Source organism: Zalophus californianus, chromosome 9 (genome assembly GCF_009762305.2).
Source record: "Zalophus californianus isolate mZalCal1 chromosome 9, mZalCal1.pri.v2, whole genome shotgun sequence".
NCBI classification, from domain to species: Eukaryota; Metazoa; Chordata; class Mammalia; order Carnivora; family Otariidae; genus Zalophus; species Zalophus californianus.
This window is the reverse complement of record NC_045603.1, coordinates 126,505,902-126,523,508: the sequence shown is the minus strand read 5'-3', so window position 1 is coordinate 126,523,508 and position 17,607 is coordinate 126,505,902. Positions and strand designations below refer to the sequence as shown.

At 41.8% G+C, this 17,607-nt stretch overlaps 2 protein-coding genes across 11 annotated transcripts in view; one reads left to right on the top strand and one right to left on the bottom strand.

The window, feature by feature from the left end:
• Positions 1–2,157: 2,157 nt before the first annotated feature.
• Positions 2,158–6,763, top strand: RPP38 (ribonuclease P/MRP subunit p38). Of its 8 annotated transcripts, none has more exons than XR_003519869.1 (3): positions 2,168–2,269; positions 4,621–4,718; positions 5,345–5,811. XR_003519869.1 is itself a non-coding variant. In XM_027593454.1 (3 exons), exon 3 carries the CDS (start codon positions 5,833–5,835, stop codon positions 6,676–6,678), a length of 846 nt encoding a protein of 281 aa, XP_027449255.1. In that variant the 5' UTR covers positions 2,168–2,269; positions 4,621–4,718; positions 5,819–5,832; the 3' UTR covers positions 6,679–6,763. The 8 variants fall into 8 exon arrangements, 7 of the variants coding, with proteins under 7 accessions (XP_027449254.1, XP_027449255.1, XP_027449260.1 ...); XM_027593454.1 differs by lacking the exon at positions 5,345–5,811 and adding an exon at positions 5,819–6,763; XM_027593457.1 differs by lacking the exons at positions 2,168–2,269; positions 5,345–5,811 and adding exons at positions 2,355–2,375; positions 5,819–6,763.
• A 2,724-nt stretch (positions 6,764–9,487) lies between these two features.
• NMT2 (N-myristoyltransferase 2) overlaps positions 9,488–17,607 on the bottom strand; it is a 62,112-nt gene continuing 53,992 nt past the window's right edge. For all 3 annotated transcript variants that reach the window (XM_027593451.2, XM_027593449.2, XM_027593452.1), the window contains 3 exons: positions 11,470–11,637; positions 10,104–10,241; positions 9,488–9,923 (listed from right to left, as the gene is read on the bottom strand). In XM_027593451.2, the coding sequence (XP_027449252.1) occupies positions 9,903–9,923; positions 10,104–10,241; positions 11,470–11,637 (327 nt within the window). In that variant the 3' untranslated portion in view covers positions 9,488–9,902. The remainder of the gene's footprint in view (positions 9,924–10,103; positions 10,242–11,469; positions 11,638–17,607) is intronic.

Genomic DNA, 17,607 nt, shown 5'->3' with positions numbered 1-17,607 from the left:
ATGACACCTATGGTTATTGATCTCTGGGACTAGGGATATTGTCCCATGGGCGTTAAGATCCTGCTGATCTTGCTTTTGCTGTCTTCTAAGTATAATAAATGGTCTAAATCCAATTAGAATCTTTTTCTCCTTACTGACTTTATCTACAGATGTGTGGCACTGCCACCAGCTGTTACTTAGAGATCCCTTAACTGCTTGAAACACCTCACATTTACATTGCCTCTAATGACATGATTTATCACCAGGTCCCTTAAGCCACTCTTACATCATGACAAGCATATAAATCTAACAATAGTCCAATTCTAGAGTTAATATAAAAAGAAAACTTTATTACTCAAAAACAAAATTGAGGTTTTACAGGGTAAAATAATTGAAACATCTGTCATTAAATGTTATATATATGTATATATACACATACAACACATATATGAATTAAAGTGATAACTTGAAGACTGGGAAACATCCAAAAATGTTATATGGGAAGAGAATCAGAACACAAATTTTAATCTTGTGTTATTATTTCACAATTTAATTGCATGTATAAGTGTGAAACAAATTACAAGGGAACACAGAAAGGAAATATGTTTCGAGGCAATTGGGTCATGGGAGGATTGTTTACTTTTTCTCTTGCAAAGTTTGTACGATCCAAATGAGAGAAGTTACCTTTAAAATGTAGTCATGTTAGCAAAATTCTTGGGGAAACTACATTGGTGGTCTCAAAATAAAACACAAGCACTCAAGTCATAGAGGCCACTGTTAATTTTTATTAACTCCTCATTCAGGTTGTCACTAGATTCATCACAGAATTATCAAGCACTTTCTGCATGCCCGGGACTGTGCTAATCATCTTACATAGATTATTTCTTCTAATAAGCACAACAGGTACTATTTTTATCACCTCAAGGGTTAATTAGCTTGCTTTAGGGGTCACATGCCTCGCCAGAGATGAAGTTAGGATTTCCGGTAGGCAAACTGGCTCCGGAGCTGTGGGATGTAATGGTAGGTAATCTTCATAGAGCGAATGTAAACTTAGATGGATGCTATAAATCTAACTCTACACTCTGGAACCTTAGGGGGACAAACACTTGTGCACAATTCCTTCCCATTATTCTAGCATTTCAAGTAGATATGTGTGTCAGCGTTTCTCTTACAGCTTGAAAGCTAGCTCTAAGACTACTTAAGCTAGATCTAAGACTGGATGTTTGCAGTTTATCATAATGACTCAGTAAGATTCATTTTACGAAACAAAAGCTTCAAACTCGTTGTAACTTCATTCTTTTTGTGATTTAAAAAAAAAATCACATTGTACTTTAACCCTGTGTAACCTGCAGAAATCTTTGACCAAAAGGAACACGGTTTTTTGTTTTGTTTTCTGTTATGGCCATTTAGATACTACGCAGGTGGTAAGAACTGAAAATGGAGAAAACAGATTAAAAAATGTAAAACCAAACGAGTAGTGAAGAGATTGAGAAGGGAAAAGTTCTGAGAAATATGGAGAGAGGAAAAGTAAGGGGCGCTAAGTTAGGCTAGAAAAGAGAAAGGACTGGGGTGGTGAGGGAGGAGGCGCTTTAGGTCAGAAGCAACCTACTTTCTTTTAAGTTCCCGCCACGGGTAAAACAAGATTCAGATGCTCGACCTTGCAAATGTCCTTCAGCTGATTTATTACAGTTGTCCATAACTTCCCAGCGACTCCATTCGTACCTTTAGTTCCCACCGGTCGGAGGAGCTACAGCAGACATTTGGAGTTTTCAGAGCTGCTGTCGCAGAACGCAAAGAAGCCTTTACTCTCCTCTTTCAAGGGGCTCAAGAGGGCCTCCACTGTTGCCTGTAGACACGTTTTTTTTAATCTCAAACCACCCCTGATCCCCCCGTTTATCTTCCTGGTGCCGGAGAGTCGACGGAGATGGGGACACTGGACGGGAACTAGGGTTTTGCGTCCCCTTAGGCAAGCCAAATACAGAAAAGAGAGACGAGAGAGCCAAGACTGTCAGGCGCCGAGAGGGAGAAACTAGAAGGGAGAGAGCGACACAGGAGACAACCAGCCTTCCCGCGGCTGCCGGCGTTCGCACAGCGCCCAGACCAAGCTGTGCAGCCTGTGAGCCGCGGGTTACCACGGCAACCGTGAGGTCTCGCGAGACCGGCGTTGCGCCTGCGCATTGCCGCTGTAGGGCTGCGCCCTGAGCCTCCCAGCCACATTCCCAAACTCACGGCTTTTATAGCTGGGGCCTCGCGAAGCTGTGGGCCGGCTCTCTCCTTTGTGAGTGACGAGGTGAGATGATGGGGTGCGAAGCTCTCTGAGCATTTGGAAGGCGGGGCCAGGGAGGGCGAGGGCTCTGCGCACGCGCGTCGCACGTGGAGGTGGTGCGGTTGCCATCGTGAGTGGGAACGGGGTGCGGAGGACGTAAGGGGACCGGAGGGTCGCGCCCCGGGTGGGATTCGGCCTGGGAGGCGGCATAGTGCGGAGGGCGGCGGGCACGCGAGGTCCCGAGGTCTTCCCCGAGACCCCTGTCTCTCGGGCCGCCCCCGCGTGAACGGGCGTCCTTTCCTAGGCCTTGGTTTACTCTCCTCTTTCTGGAGTTGAGCATCTGTAGGGTACGGGAAATAGCAAGATAAAGCCCACCCTGGTCCTTCAGTGCTCCACAGACTAGAACCGGGGACGGACCACAAAATAACTAGAGTTTGCGAATCTAAATAGTGAAGAATGAGGGCACTAGACACAGGGCAGCATGCACAGGGAGAGGGACTCTGAGACAGGAATGTAGCCAGCGGGGACTGGGGCTGTCCTCCCCTCCGCTACCGGGTCTAGAGACCGGAGTCCTTCCTCTGCTTTACTCTCGGGTGATAGCACCAAGCCTGGTAGATTCTCCCTCTCAACTATTTCAACTTTGTGTGTTTCTGTCCCATCCCCTCTGTGGCGACTCTAGAGCAGGCCACCGTCCTGCCTACTCTGGGAACCTCTTTGCTCCTTCCACTCTTGGCAAAGGACGCTTCCAGGCCCGGAATCCGCAAAGATCTTTTTGCAGGGCCTTTCAAATCACGGCACTCTTGTTTTAAACGTTACAGTTGCTCCCCATTTATAAGGTTTGCAAGGACCTTCACCCTCTCGTCCTTCCTTCCTTTCCCTAATTACCTCACCCTCTTTAGCATCTCTGCCCCAGCGATGTTGAACTTAATTCGTGTCCTTAATGTTGTTCCCTGGGATACTCTGTTTCATACTCCCTTTGGTAGGCATTCTTCAGATGTAGGTTAAAAGGTCACTTTCTCCAGGACCTCTTTTCCGACTCCTTAAGCTAAGTTAGCTTCTGCTGTTTCCTTAGTATTCTGTAGTTCCCGGACTTGAATGTGCACATCTTATTATGTTATTACCTGCTGATAGGTCTTCTTCAGGGATTCTAAGCACGGTGAGGCTAGTAACTGTTTACTTTAATACTTTATGGCTTGGTGCATTGTGGATAATCCAGAAATACTTGCTGAAGAAAGGTGGTTGTGGGAGCTGAAGGTGGAAGGGAAGAATGTGTATGAGGATGTGGAGGTCAGAAACTGGTGGCCTCGTTCAACAGTAAGTGGTTCAGTGGCGGGGTGTAATTGTGCATGGTGGAAGAGGCTGGTGGAAGATGAGGGCCAGAGTGTGGAGGGCCTTGTAGGTCACCTTAAAGGGTTTGCCCTTGATCCTGTATGTAGTGAATGCCTCCAAGACCTAGCTCAAAAGGCACCTCAGCAAAGCCTTCCTGTTTTTCTCCTCCAAAACCATTACTTCTTCTCATCAATCAGTACTTTGTCTTTGGATTATATGGTGTAAGAGTCTGCATATCTGAACTACTTGGCCCTTGTCTCCCCTCGCTAGATTCTGAAGATGGGAGTTTGTGCCTAGCTGACTCTCCCTCCAGAGCATACAGCTCTTTGAAGTATTTACTTAAGGATTTCCGCATTCTGTGCTGTTTGAATGCTGAGGCCCATGAGCTGACTTGCAGTTTGGCAAGAGCTCTGTTACATCGTATTTGTCTTGTCTTCCTGACCACCTTCAACCTGATGCCAGTCCTCTACCAAGGATTTGGCTGAGCTACTTCCTGACTCCCCGAGCTGGAGGGGAACATGAAGAAAATGGGGGACGAGGAGGGCTGTGCAGAGGGGCAGGTATGGAGGAAGCGGCTCGTGCAGCAGGTACCAAGGCTCCGGCAGCACTGGTATGACCGAAGTCTGACCCTGCCCGGAGGAGCTGAATTTTAGATTTCTGTTAGAAGGTGACTTAGGAGGTGCACTGGAGACCAGTGGAGGTCAGGAAGCCATTTCTCACGGCTGTTCAGGGTCAAGAGGCAGCCTGTCCTGCTCCAGCTGTTCTAACTCTGTTCTGGATCGGACTCACCTGGACAGTTTTTTTGTTTTTTGTTTTTTTTTTTTTTTTACAAATACAGGTGCCCTGGGTCCTATCCCCAGGGGCTCCAATTCAGTACATCCAGGGTAAGGACCAACCATGTGTATGTTTTAGAAGGCAACAGGTTATTTTTGAGGTGCAGCCAGGATTGAAAGAGCATAAAGTTTGGGTTTGGAAAACCAGTTGTGACTTTGGGCAAGGCATTTAACCCGACTGTTTCTTCACCCACACGTTGGGCAATTCTATAGGAATTTTGTGAGCATCAAGTAATACATGGAGAAAATGCCTTCTAAGTTCTGACACACTCCACAAAGACACCTGCTCTTTACCATCAGTAGCCAGCCCGGTGAGTGGAAGTTCAGTTGGAGAGGACTTAATTCTTAATTGTGCATGGGGCATTTCGGGGAAGGCAAGCCTCAGTGGGATAAATGGCTACCTGGAATGAGGGACTGTCTGGAGGGAGAAAATCTGGTCATCTGAAAATAGGGACAGTTCCAGATGCCAGACTTCTCGTGGGCTGGCTCATGTAACTTCCTTCAGTTTTGCCATGTAGGTCACTATGGTTCTTAGCTGAGCACCAGGAAGAAGCGAGGGAAGACAAATGCACTTGCTCTGGGAAGGAGAGCCAAGATATGCTCCCTACATCAGTGGTTTGTAACATTTTCCCAGGAAGGATCCTTCTTATTTTTCTTTAACGGATTAGTATTTTTAAGTTTCATCACAAAATTTCCCTAGTTTTCATCAAGTTGCCAGCTGCAGAAGCAGTCAGCTTGGAATAACTGTCCAGAAGGGGGAATGTATACCTGTGTATGTGGGAGATGTTTAAGGAAGGATATACAAGAAGCCTAGAGTCCAGGGAGGGAGGGAGACTTACAAAAGGGCATAGAATGAAAGTATCATTTGAATTTGTAAGCGTGTACATAGATTACTCTTCTGGTTCTTAAAAACCCACACCTGGTTGATTATGAACAGCAGAGGCTTCTGGGCCCACACAGCTTGGGGGCTCCATGCAGGTGGACTTGTTCGCTGCCTGCACAGCGGCATCGGGGGATGCTCAGGGAGTCTTTGTGGGATGGAGGCCTAACTGGAGAGCAACTCAGAAAATGGTAACAGATTTGTAAGATTAATACCACACGGTCATTAAAAAAGATAATCATGAACAGGTAAGAAACATGGAACATTTTTAATAAACGAAATAGGATATCACTGTGATTGCAGTAATGCAAAACATTTATATATTACCTGTATAAGAATAAAGACAAAGTCATGAAAAAATGGGGAACATAAATTCCTTAATCTTAAAAGAGGTTTAGTGTATGGTCATGTCATTGGTTCTGTGTAGTCAGGCTTGCTGTAGCCTGTCAGGAATCAGAAAGAGTGCAAACAAGATATTCTTCTGACATGCACTGCTCGTAACACTAATTTACTTTGTCGTCTGCTTCTTAGGAAAGATTTTCAGAATGGCTGCAGCCCCTCAAGCACCGGGGAGGGGCTCTGTTCGGAAGACAAGACCTTTAACGGTAAAGACAGCGCTGAACAACCCATACGCTATCTGCTGGAGTGCACTAGAGAGAGAAGACATGCACTTTATATTACACACCCTTGAAAACAGATTTAAATCGCTTGGGCTTCAGAAGACTGAGGATAAGAAGAAAAAGAAAAAACAGTTTTTAAAAAAACAAAGCCCAGACAAATGTAGCACAGAAGTTGATACGAGTGAGGGTCATAAGGAGACACCACCAGGAGATAATGGGCAAGGGTCAGGGTGGTCTCCTGTCCACATCAGGAAGCAGCTGACCATTGGCGTTAATGAGGTTACCAGAGCTCTGGAAAGGAACGGGCTAGTGCTGGTCCTGGTGTGTAAGTCAGCCAAGCCCGCGCTCATCACCTCACACCTGATTCAGTTAAGTTTGAGCAGATCCGTTCCGGCTTGTCAGGTTCCCCGTCTCAGTGAGACACTCGCACCTGTCGTTGGCTTAAAATGTGTCCTGGCCTTGGGGTTCAGAAAGGACAGCACTGCCTTTGTTGATGAAGTCAAGGCCATAATTCCCAGAGTACCGCGTTTACACGTGCCATGGCTTCAAGGCAGGCCGGAAGACTCCAGGGAAAAATTAGACACTGAATCTTTGGAAAGCCAAGACAAAGAGATTTTGGAAACTTCCTTTGAAGACCTCTCTAAACATAAAAGGAAGCTTGTTGAAGGTCAGCCGGCTGTTGTGTTACAGCCCCTTAAAATAAAAAAAGTGATTCCAAACCCCAATAAGATAAGGAAACCACCCAAAGGTAAAAAAACGACTTCAAAGTAATCTTCTATAAACTTGTCATTTCGCACAGCTGTAAAACACTTCGTAAAGAAGCCTTGAAACTAATAAAATGTGTTATTTTTACATATATTCTTGGGATGCTTTTAGTAACATTCCTTTCATAGGTGTAAGACTTTGTATAAATAGGCTGACACTTAAAAACACTTAAGTGCAGAAAATATTCAAAAGTATGAATATCAAAACAAAAGTTTATTGAAACTAATGTCCATGCTTGTATAAATTCATTTTTTAAAAGGCTGGTACAGTGCTTGTAAGCAAGAAATTCTGTATCCTACAACACTTGACATCTTTCTAATCAAACTTGGAAAATGTGCCACAGTAAACAGGTTCTCGTTAGTAATGCAGATGAAACTGGATTGGAGATCAATCAGTTTTAAAAGAAAGATACTAAACACCAAGCAATACATTGTCTTCAGAAACCTATCAGGAGAAAAAAAATTTTTTTACCTCCTGTTGATTTGACTTTCTTTGTAGTAGGCATATGCATGAGCTAATAGGAAAAAGCCAGATGCGGTATTTTGAATGGTTGAAATTCACCTCTTTACATGGTTAACTTATTTCCTTGGAAAATTAACATGGGTAAAAAGTATGCTGGTAATTAGGTCAAATGAGGCAGGAAGAGAAATGAAGTGAGGAGCTTGAGGTCTCAGAGATGGGTTTGCACAATTACTGGGGTTCTTCATGTTAGAAAATGGAGCATAATCAGTCCTCCATGTCTGTGTTCAAGTGTCTGCCATTTGCAATATGTGTTTGGAAAAGGTCCTTTTGTAATTTAGGGGGAAGGTACTGGATTGCTAAAGTATATTTTCAGCCTAAATTCTGGTTGACTCTTGGATTATGCCACCGCTGTTCTTTTAAATTTTACTAAATGCCATCTTGGCAAAAAAAAGGGGGGGATGGGGAGGGAAAGACACCTCATGGCATAGAGCATTTCCATTGTTGTCAAAGATGAAGGACAAGGTTTTTTTTGAATCTTTAAGACACTGTATAATGCAGTGAAATTTAATTCTAGTAACTACTTTATAAACACAAGTAGTTTTATCAATTTTCAATTTTGAAATGTTCATTGGTAATCTAAATTATAAGGAGGAAAATATGCTATTAATTACTGTATTAAAAGCATCTGAATTCTATAACAACTGGAATTATGTAAACAAAGGAAAAGTGCCAGTTTTATCACGACGTGAGCTTGTGATAGAATTACTGACTGGCAATTCTGCAATCTGAAAACCTGTATCATATAAGGCTGTGCCTTAAAAATGAATGGAACACAGTTCCCAACTAGAGACTTGACTCCAGATTAAAACCCCATTTACTTAATTCTTGGTGTTTTGGTGGACTGGTTCAGTTTTGCTTCCGAAGCCACCCTCCTGTGAATGGTAATGCAGTGGAGTCGGAATCGTCCTATATGCGAAGTCTTCTCTAAGGCTTCAAAAAGGTAAACCCCGCCGGCCCGACTGCACTACTGTGCGGTCCCCGAGCGCCCTCTAGTGGTAGTCACAGCTGCGGGTTTGTCTTTAGGATGATGGTAGGAAGGTGTAGAGTGGCTTTCAGCTCTAGTGTGAGTCGGGGACGACAATTTTTTTTTTTTCTCCCGTTAAGGGCCAGAGAGTAAATATTTTAGGCCTTTTGGGCCATACAGTTCTGTCAGAATAACTCAACTCTGCCTTTGTAGCGTGAAGCAGCCACAGGCGATACATAAGCAAATGAGTGTGGCTGTGTTCCAGTAAAACTTTATGGATGCCGAGATTTGAGTGTCCTATTATTTTCACATGTGACAAAATGTTATTCCTTTGATTCTCCCCTCCCCGTATTCCACCCCCCCCACCGCCCGCCGCCCCATCCCAGCAACCATTCAAAAATGTGAAAACCATTCTTAGCTCATAGGCTCTACAAAAACAAGGGACAGGCTGGATCTAGCTCATGGGCCAGAGTTTGCTGGCTCCTACCTGATCTAAGAGATGACTGCTTTCATTTGACCACTTAGAACATAAAGGAAAGGCTGTCATGTTGTCTAAAATTAAATTTTTCTGGACTGAAGAGCCTAGGCACTGGCCCAGTAAAGGCAGGAAGAAGGATCTACTCTGTCTGAGTCAAAGCCCGTGCTTTGTGGCCTCGTTCGGCATATTCCTCCCCCGCCTTGGACTACTGGCGATGTATACATGTATATGTACACTGCGAAAACTGGGTTTTCAAATTCTAGATAAAAACACCATCAGTAACAAAATTATGAATACTTATTTACATAGTAAGATATTTTCCATTAGCATGACAGCTTTCATGATAAAGTCAGCGTAAAGGAATATGTGCAATTTTGCATAAGTAATAAAAAACATTCAAACTATCTATGTCCTGATAGCACTAATAAATTCCACTGAGCATTTCTTGTGACTTCAGAGCTTTTATTTTCTTTGCCTGACATCTCTTGCTGCTGCTGAGAAGACACGAGTTTGTGCGGCAGCAGCGAAGTCTAGTCACTCATGGGTGTAGACTCTCAGCACGTGTTTGCACAAAACTTTGCTTTTGAACCAATCCACTGACTGCTGGAGATCAAAGTACACATCTGTGTGTTTATTTGGCAACTCTGCTTCTGGAGAAATAAATGTACTTCCCAGTCCCCAGTACATTTTTATCTCCCTCTATACTTGAACACCCACCTACTCCGTAACCGAGTTACAGAAGGTGCTGATTCCCTAAATGCTCCCAGCGATACTGTGTAAGGTGACGGGAGCACACATTTTCCACATGGATCCTTTGTTCTGTTACACGGACAGACAGACCAACACTTAATAAAGAGAAATGCAGCAGTTTTATCTCCACACAATAGCAAAGATTTTCTTACACAGTTCTGTGATTCCCTTCAGTCCATAGAAAAACAGTCCCTTTTCTACAGAGTGGAAAAATACCTTCTCTTCATCAAGAGACAGCCCAAAGTCTGAAGATTAGAGGAATGTGCTCTCTGTACCCTTTCATCCCTCCAACAAATGGGTAAACAGTGAGAAAAAAGAATGTTAACATTCTAGCTAGAAATATGTACTATTGGTCACATATGGGTGTTTTTTTTTCCATCTTTTCTGATTGTTACTGACTACATCGATTTCAGTTAAGTTGTGCTTTTATTCTTCTTTGGAATGGCAGTTCCAGGAATCATTAAATAGAATATTAACAAATGATGATGTCAGAGCTCTAGAAATAGAAATATCCATCTATTGTAATACTAGTCCAACCTAAAGGGAGGGAAGAAACAGAATGGTAAGAACAGGTAAGCGAGAAAAAATAAATTATAGTACAATAGCTCTGTATTTTTTAAAAGCTACTAAAAAAACGCCTTAATCCTAAGAGCAGCGAGTATGGGATTTCCTAAGGACATTTATTAGGTTTATAAAGGGTGTAGCTACTGCACTTACCTTTTCAGAATCTGTTCCTGGACATCTCCAGTTATACAAGTAATACTGCAAATTGCCATCTCCTATGCCAAATTTGAGTTTTTCCAAGAAGGTCTTATTTTCCATCAAATCTAGTGCATTGAATACATCAAATCCTTTCTGCCAATGTAAAAAGGATTTCAGATTTTAAACATCAAAGGACTAGAGTGTTTTCTATTATGTACTGCAGTGTACATAATAAAGTAATAAAGTCTAATAGCTCGAATATGCATTTATAACAAGGTTTAATGTCTACGTTCTATGTATAGATTAAGAACTCAGTTCAAAACTGTCTTAGGATATTTTTAGAAGGAACATTTGCCCAGGGGGCTCCATCTCCAGAGCTGTTAGTTATGGGCCTTTTGAAGTTCTGACTGAGCGAAAGCTTTAAAGACTTTAAATGTGTACTTGGTCTTGGGCTGATGCTGGGAAATAAATTTAGTAAAATTTTAGTAGTAAAAATTGTATTTCTTGAAAATGTTGGGTAAAAACATGCAAAATGTGGTATAGATTTCTATTTCTCAGGGGTTTTACTTTAATTTATTATTGGCCTTTTTGGGGGGGAAGTAGTTGCAAAAAAGCAATAGGATCAAAGAATCACAGGGTAATGTTGATTTGGAGATGCAGGAGTACTATGTTAAAAAAATGTTTTCAGTTTATCAAAGAAGACGCTTTATCAAAGAAGACACTTTTGACATGTTCTCAGTTTTTCATGAATAATATTTTCTCATGTCCAGTAATTACACTGAAATAACCGTCAGCTAATTTTAACTTTTTAAAAAAAATGTTTATTTGTAGCAAGAATTTAACAATTATCCTAACTACCACACTAAGGAAATAGAAAAATATTGCAAATATAGTAGAGCACATTTTGAATTTAATTCCTTTCATTTTAAATGCCTTTCTTTTCAATACTAAACTCCTTAATTTTAAAAATAAAGTTCCTTTAATTTTAAAATTCAGACTATTTAGTTGAGTTCAGAAAAGTTTCCTGTTGCTAATTATGCACTGCAACACGAACATGTATATTCCTTTTATCAAGATACCATGTATTTTTCCCATATTCCTTGTATTACGGGTTTTATGCGTTCTTCTATAAGGGTTAAGAGTTTCTAATTTGCACAAAATACCTTTTTGGCTAAGCTGCAATAGAATCAACGATACAAACAGCCTCTGAAGTTTTAAAAGAAAACTCTTACCAAAATTCTCCCTTTGACGGATGGTCAACAGTAACAAGTATCTCAAATGAATGGCACCCGTGCAAAAGGAACTCTAGTAAGAGGTTTTACATACTTTGGCACACATAATTGGAGAAACACACAGGACAAAAAGGGAGGGAGCCGCTTACCAATTTGGCTATAATGAGCGCATCACTCATGAGGTCCAGCAGGGGCGTCTCCGTGTGAATGTTGTAGAAGGAGTAGGCGGCCTTGAGGCTCTTGTGCGCAGGGTGGTGCATGACTGTGGAGGGGAGTGTGTAGAAGCTCAGGAAGTCAGTTAGTTTACCACTGGAGTTCTAAAGGACAAAGGTAACGTCAGGTAAATACCTCCTTGAACGTGCTGCATCCACACATTTAAGCTCACTTTTTGATTTTTGACGTGTGCCGTAACTTTCTGCTAGAACAAAAAGCAACAACTCCTACTACCTCTCTCTCAGCCGTCTGTTTGGGGGCCCCGAGGGTGGGCTGGGTAGAGCCTGAGAAGAACACGGTGTTGCACCTTTCTTAGCCTACTGGTAGCTGGCTGTCTGCATAATGTTCTTAAGAAGCAGAATGTTCTTTTATTTATTTTTTAAAAGATTTTATTTATTTATGTGACAGAGACAGAGAGAGAGAACACAAGCAGGGCGTGCGGGAGAGGGAGAAGCAGGCTTCCCGCGGAGCAAGGAGCCCGATGTGGGGCTCGATCCTAGGACCCTGGGATCATGACCTGAGCCGAAGGCAGACACAACGACTGAGCCACCCAGGCGCCCCAGAAGGAGAATGTTCTAAAAGGAAAGTTTCCTCTAGCTCAACTCCTGAGTCTCCCTAGACCTAGGGAACAGGGATGAAAGTAGATTCACTGTTTTTGTAGAAACAAAAGCTCCAGGGATTGGAAGGCTGCCTTTTCCAACTCAAAGATACCGTATCATACTAACATCTTCTTGGCGCAAAGCAAGAATTGTATCAGCATAAGGTGAAGGTGGAGAGAGTCTGGAAGCTGTTTTGAGAAACTTGTGAAAGGCATTAGTACCACACCCGAACATGCACCCGTGAATCTGAAGCCACCAAAAATCAAAAGGGATGCAAACGATGGTCTTGGTTTCATCATCACTGGGATACCTGTTAATACAAGAAATGAGCCAGTACTGTTCGCGTTGCTTTAATTAGCTGTGGTGGCCTAGACAGTTGGCATTCAACTCAAACTATGCTATGCCTGAATTACACAGCTGAACAGGCTACACCACATGTATGCTCTTGCCAGTATTTCTTTCACCTGGAAAGAAAATTCTATATGGATGCATTATCTGGCTTTTGAATGCTTCTGATTTATGAAACCATTTTTCAGACACTAAGAAATTAAAGACATCTCGCTAAAGTGATTCTCTACTGCTCTGTATTAGCAGCTCAGTATTCGTGATGAATTGAAGACCTAAACTTTCAGCTTCAATAAGGATTTTCAGCTCAAAACATTGAAACTGAAAACCAAAACTTACTGGATGGGCTCGGTAGTGGAGTAGAGATGGCAGAGGACAGAACTTGAAGAATTCAGTAGAATTTACCCAGTCTGAACAAGAGAGAGAAAACAGACTGAAAAAAAAAAATGAATTAAGTCTCGGGCATCTGTGGGACAGTAACAAAAGATCCGACATTCCTATCACTGGAGTCCCAGAAGAGAAAGAAAAATGTGGGGGCTGTGGAAAAAAATGGGTGAAAGCTTCCCAGATTTGGCAAAACACACACAACAGAATCAAGAAGCTGAGTGAACCTTAACAGGAAAGACCCAAAGAAATCTACTCCAGGATGCATCCTAATTAAATTTCTGAAAACTAAAGACAAAAGCCTTGAAAGTAGTCACAGAGAAAAGGCATTACCTACAAGAGAATACCACTTTATATGACAGCAGATTTCTCATCTGAAACCACAGAGGCCAGAAGGAAGTGGAACATTTTTTGTTTGTTTTTTTAAGTAGGCTGCATGCCCAGTGTGGAGCCCTGTGCTGGGCTTGAACTCAGGATCCTGAGATCAAGACCCCAGCTGAGATCGAATTGGACACTTAAACTGACTGAGCCACCCAGGCACCCCAGTGGCACATTTTAAAAAAATTTATTTGAGAGAGAGCGTGTGCAAGCACACACGAGTCGGTGGAGGAAGAGAGGGAGAGAGAGAGAGAGAATCTTGAGCACACTCTGCACTGAGTGTGGAGCCCCATGTGCGGCTCAATCTCACGACCCTGAGATCATGACCTGAACTGAACCTTGACTGACTATGCCCCCTAGGGGCCCCCCAGTGGCACAACATTTTTAAGGGCTGAAAGAAAAGAATGATCAGCCATGAATTCTGCATCTGGTGAAACTATTCTTCAGGAATGAAGGAGAAATAAGGACATTCTCAGACAAATGAAAACTAAAAGACTTTGTTGCTAGCAGACATACTTTTAAGACTGGCCAAAGGACATTCTCCAAACAGAAATGCAATAATAACAGAAGAAATCTTAGAGTGTCAGGAAGAAGGAACAACAGAGCAGAACTCATTACATGCTGTAAACTATGCTTCTCCTCATGAGTTTTCTAAATCTACTTGACGACTGAAACACAAGTTGTAACACCATCTGATACTCAAGACAATAAAAAGTCAAGAAGATAAAGGGATCTGGTGGAAGTAAGGTCACTTGACATGATAAAATGTTGACACCTGTCCACTGTGATAAGTCACATGTTCCTATATATAGGAATACTCAGAGTAACCATCATACAAACCACACGAATACACTCAAACGCACCATAAAGACATCAAGACAGAATCCTAAAAAAATATTCAAGTGACCCCCAGGAAGGCAAGGAAAAAGAAACAAGAGGAAAAAGAACCAGAGGAAACAAATAGAAAACAAATAATAAAATGGCAGACTTAAGCTCTAGCCTATCAGTAATTATCAAATATAAAGGGCCTAAATACAACAATCAAAAGAAAGACTGGCAGAGTGGATAAAGAAATACGGTTCAACTACAAGCTGTTTATAAGAAACTTTCAGTTTAAAGACGTAGATAAGCTGAAAGTAAAAGGGCTGTAAGAGATATACCGTGCACTACTTTAATCTTAAAGTAGTAGGAATGATGGGGGCGCCTGGGTGGTGCAGCTGGTTAAGCATCTCCAACTCTTGATTTTGGCTCAGGTTGTGACCTCAGGGTTGTGAGACAGCCCCATGTTGGGCACCACGCTCAGGGCCGAGTCTGCTTAAGTTTCATTCTCCCTCTCCCTCTGCCCCTCCCCACCGTGCATGCTCTCTCTCTCAAATAAATCTTTAAAACAGTAGGAGTGACTATATTTATATCCAACAAAGCAGAGTTCACAGCAAAGAAAATTACTAGAGACAAAGAGGGGTATTACATGCTGATAAAAAAACTGATCCCCTGAGAAGACATAAAGGTCCTATATGTATTAAGTACTAAATAGGACCCTCAAAATACATCAAAAAAAAAAAAAAACCTGATAGATGTGGAAGGAGAAATAGACAAGTCCAAAGTTATAGCTGGGGACTTGCACACCCTCTCACCAACTGACAGAGCTGCTAGAAAGAAAATCATCGAGGTAGAAAATCTGAATAATATAATAGGATCTAAATGACATACATAGAACACTCCACCTAAAAAGAGCAGAATACACACTTCACACACATTCACCAAGATAGACCATTTGGGCCTAAAATAAGCCTCAAGAACCTTAACAGAGCCGAAATCATACAGTGTCTTCTCCAACATAATGGAATGAAACTAGAAATCAAGAGGAAATCTCTCAGAAGTCAAAGTTGAACAACAGAATTCTAAATAATCCAAGGCTCAAAGAGGAAGTTTCAAAATAAATTAAAAAAAATACAGGGCCACCTGGGTGGCCCGTTTGGTTAAGCATCTGCTTTCGGCTCAGGTCATGATCTCAGCGTCCTGGGATGGAGCCCTGCATCGGGCTCCCTGCTCCGCGGGAAGCCTGCTTCTCCTTCTCTCTCTGCCCCTCCCCCCCACTCGTGTGCACTCTCTGTCTCTCAAATAAATAAAATCTTTAAAAATAAACAAATACATATATACATAGAACCAAATGAAAATGAAAATATGACATACCAAAATATGTAGGATGAAGCTAGAGCAGTGCAGGGAGGGACATTTATAGAACTACATGCTTACACTACAACAGGGAAAGGTCTCAATGATCTAAATCCCTCCCTCAAGGGACAAGAAAAGGAAGAGCAAAAGAAGCCCAAGGCAAGAAGAAGGAAGGAAATAATAAACATAAGATCAGAAATCAATGACACTGAAAACAGGAAAACAGAGAAAATCAATAAAACAAAAGCCTGGTTCTTTGGGGGGGAATCAATTAAAATTGATTGGATACAACACTAACAAGACTGACAAACATAAAAAGAGAAAAAATACAAATCATCAATATCAGGAATGAAATAAACATTATCACCATAAATCCTTTGGCCAAACAGACACATGAAGAAGTGCTCGACATCGCTCGGCATCAGGGAGATCCAAATCAAAACCTCAATGAGATACCACCTCACACCAGTCAGAATGGCTAAAATTAACAAGTCAGGAAACGACAGATGTTGGCGGGGATGCGGAGAAAGGGGAACCCTCCTACACTGTTGGTGGGAATGCAAGCTGGTGCAGCCACTCTCAAAAACAGTATGGAGGTGCCTCAAAAAGTTGAAGATAGAACTATCCTACAACCCAGCTATTGCACTACTGCGTATTTACCCCAAAGATACAAATGTAGTAATCCAAAGGGGCACCTGCACTCCAATGTTTATAGCAGCAATGTCCAGAATAGCCAAACTATGGAAAGAGCCCAGATATCCATCAACAGATGAGTGGATAAAGAAGATGTGGTATATATTTACAATGGAATATTATGCAGCCATCAAAAAAAAATGAAATCTTGCCATTTGCAACAATGTGGAACTAGAGGGTATTATGCTAAGTGAAATAAGTCAACCAGAGAAAGATAAGTATCATATGATCTCACTGATGTGAGGATTTTGAGAAACAAGATAGAGGATCATAGGGGAAGGGAGGGAAAAATGAAACAAGACCAAACCAGAGAGGGAGACAAACCATAAGAGACTCTTCATCTCAAGAAACAAACTGAGGGTTGCTGGAGTTGGGGGGGGGGTGGGAGGGATGCGTTGGCTGGGTGATGGACATTGGGGAGGGTATGTGCTATGGTGAGCGCTCTGAATTGTGTAAGACTCTTGATTCACAGACCTGTACCCCTGAAACAAATAATACATTACATGTTAATAAAAAAATTTAAAAGGACAAAAGAACAATTAAGCAACTTTACTCTTATAAATTTGACAATCTAGAAGAAATGGACCAATTCCCCAAGAACCACAGTCTATTAAAATGCAATCAAGATGAAATAGATCACTTGAATAGTCCTATCCCATTAAAGAACTGGAACTTACTTTAACAAAAAAGAATTCTCTAAGGTCAGACGGTGTCAAGTGGAGAATTCTAGCAAATATTTAAAGTATTATCACCAATTCTATACAATCTCTTCTAGAAGAAAGGGGAGGGGACACTTCCCAACTCATCTTATGAGGCCGGAATTATCCTGATACCAAAACCAGACAAAAGCAGTATAAAAAAAAAGGAGAAACTGCAGACCAGTATCTGTGTTGAACTCAACAAATACTCAAAATAGCAATCCAAATCCAACAATGTATAAAAAAATTTATACACCATAACCAAATGGGTTTTTTCTAGGAATGCCAAGAGTAGTCAAACATTTGAAAATCAACCAATGTAGTATATACCGTATCAACAGACTAAAGAAGAAAAATCACACGATCATATCAATTGAAGCAGAAATAGCAATGGACAAAATCCAACACCTATTCATGATAAGAACTCAGCAAGTTAGGAATCAGGGAAATTCTCTCAAATTGATAAGAAGCATCTACAAAAATCCTCCAGCTAATATCATGCCTCATGGCAGAAGACTGAATGCTTTTCCACTAATACCAGTAACAAGGATGTCGACCTTTACCACTCTTATTCAACAAAGTCCTGGAAGATCTAGCCCCTGCAATAAGGCAAGAAGAAGAAATAAAAGGAATGCAGATGGGAAGGGAAGAAATGTAATTGTCCCTATCTGCAGGTGACGGGACTGTCTATGTAGAAATCCCAAGAAATCTACACATAAACTCCTGGACTGTTAAGTGATTTCAGCAAGGATGCAGGACACAAGATCAACACAGAAAAAGCAACTGTACTTCTAAGCACTCA